The 5,711-nt window shown below is 41.3% G+C and overlaps 1 protein-coding gene across 1 annotated transcript in view; it reads left to right on the plus strand.

Moving 5' to 3' along the window:
* The window catches only part of LOC138023685 (microtubule-associated serine/threonine-protein kinase 2-like), a 41,709-nt gene extending 37,268 nt beyond the window's left edge, over nucleotides 1–4,441 (plus strand). The window contains exons 19-23 of the mRNA XM_068870726.1: nucleotides 480–560; nucleotides 2,378–2,448; nucleotides 3,640–3,867; nucleotides 3,991–4,095; nucleotides 4,293–4,441. Coding sequence (XP_068726827.1) covers nucleotides 480–560; nucleotides 2,378–2,448; nucleotides 3,640–3,867; nucleotides 3,991–4,095; nucleotides 4,293–4,426 — 619 coding nt within the window. The 3' untranslated portion in view covers nucleotides 4,427–4,441. The remainder of the gene's footprint in view (nucleotides 1–479; nucleotides 561–2,377; nucleotides 2,449–3,639; nucleotides 3,868–3,990; nucleotides 4,096–4,292) is intronic.
* The last annotated feature ends 1,270 nt before the right edge of the window (nucleotides 4,442–5,711 follow it).

Below are 5,711 nucleotides of genomic sequence, written 5' to 3' on the forward strand. Positions count from 1 at the left end.
CGAGTCTCCTGTAGCCCAGTAGTAAAGAATCCGAAGTAGTAATCGGAAAGGTCGTAGGTTAATCGACTACTGCAAAGGAGCTCTCGGATTTTTTCCGAATATCCCCGAGTTTTCAACGGACAATTGTCATCTGAACCAAGTTCAATGTCCGATCTCCCACTAGTCTCCTGTAGCCCAGTGGTAAAGAATCCGAAGTAGTAATCGGGAGGTCGTAGGTTAATCGACTACTGCAAAGGAGCACTCGGATTTTTTCCGAGTATCCTCGAGTCATAAAACGGACAATTGTCATCGGAACCTAGTTGAATGTCCGATCTCCCACGAGTCTCCTATAGTCGAGTGGTAGAGAATCCAAAGTAGTAATCGTTACTGTCGTATGTTCGACTCAAAAAGGAGCACTCGGATTGATTCGTTGACTACGATTATCACTTCCACTTCGGATCAATTTTAAAGTTAATGTATTGAACAATGTCTTTCAACAGGTCTTACATTGCAGAAACCCTCCTTGCTGTTGAGTATCTGCACAGCTATGGAATTATTCACCGTGATGTCAAGCCTGACAAGTAGGTTTTACAGTACAAAGTGCCTATCATCCCAGCAACCTTTTCCACTTCAACCTAGTTCTCAGGGTCGCTCGTCTTTGCCTCCAGAGAGACCTTGGAAAGGAGTGTGTTTCAACTTTACTAATTCTCCGAAATTGCCCCAAATATATGTTTTCGTTTCTACAAACTTTTTATTGAAAACTCACTTTTTATATTCGCTTTGAAAGACGGCAAAAGTGGTCATCGTTTTATCCATGACCGGGCATTGAAAGGGAATGAGTTGAGTACGTGGTTGACGTCACAAATTGCTTTGCGGATTTTGCATCGCTGTTTTCAAAGAACTACAGGTATCCCACTAGAGCAGTCTGTGATTTCAACTCGCTATGAAACCCATTTCTCGAACTTGTGCGCGATCGTAGATCACATTACAGTTAGAATTTTTTTTCCACCTTTTGGGAGCCGCTAAAATAGTGACTTTGAAGGCGAGATAATTAAGCGAACAAAAGAATTAGTTTTAGACTAATGCAAGGAATTAGTAAGGTGAAAGGTTTTTATGAGGTGATAGACACAATTTTAATTCGAACCGGTTGAAATTCAGACAAAATTAGATGATAACTGACTGGTTGAAGTAAACGGTGTTTTTCGAGGGGTTAGGTTAGATAAAGGCATTAGTTTTTCAAGAGACTGATACTGTCATTAAGACGACTGGTGGACCCATGTTTTTCACAGTTGACCAGTCCTTTTTCACCGTGCTAGCAGAGCCTTTCTTTTGCTTGCTCGATTTTGGCGTTCTCGAGAAAGGCTCTGCATGAATCGAGTAAGATCTTTTTTGAATATGCGCTGCATGTTGCCAGGATACAGTCTCGAACCCAAGCCTAATATGCCAGATCTCGCCGCCATCTTGGTTTTTCATGCCAGCGGGCTCAATTATAACCATCGGTTTTGTCACTAAACGGACGCTCGCACTGGAAAAACCGGTTTGACGAGAGAAAACAAGATTGACTAGTCCAGAAGTTCGGGCTGCGGCGGCTTCAAAGAGTTGACGCGATTCGAGCAGAGCCTACTTTTCTCCTCCTCAGTAAAGAAAAATACAAAAGGAGGCTCTGCTCGCAGGGTGTTCCTTTTTACGAGTTTATTGTAACCAGCCACAGCGAGAAAGTGCTGACAAATATAATTGAATTCATAGAGGACTTGTTTGGTAACCATTAAGGCCAGTGTTTCTTCATTTTGCAACACCAATACGGTGACACATAACGTGATAAAACGCTATTACCTGGAAGTTGATGGTGCAGGTTGCTTGATGTACAAGGACGGATTTCCATGCCTTGCATAAACAAAGCACTGTTTGCATGGGTGATTAGATATGACTAGAAATGAAGATAATAAGATGTATGGTCTTTATGGTAGACGTCAAAGTGTCTCCTTCTCTTCACTGACTTGTCTCCAGAAATATCCTGTGATTGTCCTTTTAACTTTAATCCACTCGTAAACACAAACAGCTCAGGTTCCTTTCAAGGAAGCAACAAACTACCCATTGCAAACAGGGAGTTGAGCGTTAAGGGACAGGGTTGTGCATGATGTCTCGGTATCACAACAGAGCCTGCATCTGATTAGCAGCATTTTGAACCGAAGTGCTTGGTAGAATCAGACTCGAGAGAGAAGCTTTGGGTGTGACTCAACAGAGGCGATTGAACGAATGTGACGAGACAACTGTAGTCATAATCGTATTTGCAACAATAAATGTATCTAAGCTTTAGGGTACTCAAAAATGGAAGCAAAATTTCGAGTCAACTAACATTTATTATCACTCCATTTCCCCCTTAATCTTGTCATTGCAGTCTTTTGATTACATCCATGGGACACATAAAGCTGACCGATTTTGGTTTATCAAAAGTTGGACTGATCAATAGTAAGTTGTTCGCATTTGTAGTGGGAATTTCCTCCTATAGTGATCATCTCCACCTTTACTCTTTCCCCAGCAAAATTCGTTATAATTTAAAGTGCCTGTGTCATGCTGGTGCATTCCATGCACACTTTGGCCTTCATTTCATGGTCGTTTCAGTGCATTTGCACATAGTTAATAGAGGGGAATGGTTTGGAAGCTCGGCAAACATTAAAGGAGCAAACAAAGATGCCAAGATTTAGGTTGGAAAGTCCACGACCGTGCACCATCTTTTGTTTTGCGCTCGTACACTATGCATGAATTACGTAACCAACACGTTTCTATTGGTTAGTTGCTCAGTACGGAGTAAACAACTATTGTGTTTTGTGCACGGTCAAGGCAAAAAAAAAAAAAAAAAAAAACCTACAACAGAGAAATTTATCGGGTTTCATAACCATTCCCCTCTATTAACAATGATTTGCACGAATACAAATAGAACCTTTTGGTTCACGTAATTAAAGAGGCTATGCCACGAAATTCAGCCAAATTCATCGACTTTCAACTGGCAACCACATCAAGCGAATCGCAAAAATAACTACTTTAACATTGAAGCAAGGTTTGAATAAGACAAGTAATACAAAAGGAGGAAGGGATGACCAAAATTGAACAAGATTAAAACGGATTGCAATTAGGACTTTTAAAATCGTTTAGCCTAAAAGTTTTTCAAAGTTTATCTCTGTTGTTTGTAACTTATTTTGTTAGAGCGGTTTTCAATTGAGTGTCGAAAGTAATTAGCGAATTGTATTGCTTTTGCATTACTTCACTCAGTGATTGGTTCAAAATTCTCGCGTGACTTTTTCAACCAATCAGAAGTGAAACCAAAACCAATCGTGGCTCGCGCGTGCACATTTTCCCGCGTTTTGTGTCGGCTACGTGTGATTACTTCGAGTTTTGATTGGTTTACCGGATTATCTCCGTCCTTTTTGATTGGCCAAAGTAATTACATTGGTTTTGGTTTTACGATACTCAATTGAAACTATCGCTCTACTGAGCACCGGCTAGTTATTGGTAATTCTTTACGAAATGATCTGCACTGCATCAAAACAACCCCTTTTGTCTCTGAGGAATTAGTTTTGGCCTCCAAACGTGGTCTCCATGTCATCATGTGCATACTCTGTCACGTCACAGCCTGTTAATTAACAAAGCTCTTCTTTTAAGGCACAACCCACATGTTCGAACACTCGCTGGAACAAGAGACGAAGCAGTTTACGGACAAGCAAGTATTTGGTACCCCGGATTACTTGGCTCCCGAAGTGATCCTCAGGCAAGGTTATGGCAAGCCTGTGGACTGGTGGTCTTTGGGAATTATTCTCTACGAATTCCTCATTGGTGTGCCGCCATTTTATGGCGATTCACCTGAAGAGCTTTTCGCTGATACTCTAAGTGGTGAGCGAATGGTATCAGTTAGTTTTAGATGCCAAGCTGTAAGCGAGAAAGAACCTGCTGTAAGCCTGCTTACGAGATGTGCTTAGGTCTTTTTTGGTTAGACGAGTGACTTTCCCGTTACAGGTATAATAGAATGGCCAAATGAGGACGAAGCCCCACCAGAGGACGCTCGGGACCTGGTAACTAAACTCCTGGAGCAGGATCCCATTACCCGTTTGGGAACCACGGGTGAGTGTACCTAAAGGGCCCTAAATTTTGTACCTTAAGTCCATGCGATCAAAAGTGTTTCGTTCTGTTTTCAATTTGTATATATGCCGTGGAATGATCGCACCTAAAACACGAAGACACACACTGTAAAAGGAGACGTTTTGCTCTATGAAGAAGTATCTGAATTTAAAACGTTTTTTGTTCCGTTTTTTGTTTAGGTTCACACGAAGTAAAGGAACATCAGTTCTTTGTTGGTTTAAACTGGACAGCCTTGCTGAGACAGAAAGCCGAGTTTATTCCCCAGTTGGACGGAGAAGATGACACCAGTTACTTTGACAGTATGTTTCTGTGATTACAACGTTTAACTCTAATGAATAATTAATAATTAATTCAATTTTAGAAGCCAGTGTGGTCAAGTGGTGAGGCCGCTTGCCTTGAGATCCGGGGATCCCGGGTTCAAGACACGTTCTGACCACTCGTTGAATTTTGTTCCTTGCAGTCCCTGGTTCAACTTCTCAGCTGCACTTGTAAATAGCCAACTAGCTAGCCTCCGGCCAGTTGGGATTTATAGCAGTTGTTGTTGAATGTTCTGTTCTGTCGTGATTGTCTTCCATTGGCCCTGAAAAGCCCCTATGGGGAGTGGTCAATTAAGTATGTATTGTAGAGCGGTTTCCAATTGAGTGTCGAAAGTAATTAACGAATTGCATTGGTTTTGCATTACTTCACTCAGTGATTGGTTCAAACTTCTCGTGCCATTTTTTCAACCAATCAAGTGAAACCAAAACCAATCGGGGCTTGCACGTGCACATTTACCCCCGCTTTGTGCCGGCTACGTGCAGTTACTTCGAGTTTTGATTGGTTTACTGAATTGTCTCCGTCCTTTTGATAGGCCAAAGTAATAACTTTGGTTTTGGTTTTGCGACACTCGATTGAAACTCGCTCTATTGTATTGTAATTACTCCATCCATTAAAACCGCTGACCAGTTGGATCAATTCATGGAGCATTGGACTACCGTCCGGGAGGTCATGGACTCGAGTCCTGTGGAAGAAGTGCTGTCTTTGGAATAGACCGTATTCATAAATGGCGGCTACGTAATTATTCTTTTGTTTTTATAATTATGCCAATCATCCTCACTAGCCTCGTTAGCACGAACAAAATTCAAAAGAATCTTTGCTCCAAAGTGAGGCTAGTGAGTGTAATTAGCACAAGGATAAAAGAATTATTTCTTGGTCGCCATTTATGAATACGGTTTATAAGGACATCTGCAAATGATTAGACACTCTTAAGACTCTCCGATAAGTACAAAAACTCGTAGGTTTCGTCTCACGACCCGCGCCTAAAGAATTTCGAATTCAGTTTGGAATAAATAAGCAGGAGCAAATCTTTTCAAGGACAAAAATGAAAAACAATTTTCGAAATAACCGATAATTTTTTTTCCAAGAGGGCACGGTATCGAATCCTGAAATCTGATTGGTTCTTCGCGCGGTCCGGATTTTCCAGTCTCTGCCCACGGGCGCAGTAACGCTCTGAGAGATTTTGTTTCTTTTTTTTTTGCCAGCAAATCCGTTTACATACAAAGGTTGCTTTGATGACAGATTTTTATTAGACAAGAGGCTTGGAAACAGAATTTAAATAA

Source organism: Montipora capricornis, chromosome 11, assembly GCF_036669925.1.
Source record: "Montipora capricornis isolate CH-2021 chromosome 11, ASM3666992v2, whole genome shotgun sequence".
In the NCBI taxonomy this organism is placed as follows: domain Eukaryota; kingdom Metazoa; phylum Cnidaria; class Anthozoa; order Scleractinia; family Acroporidae; genus Montipora; species Montipora capricornis.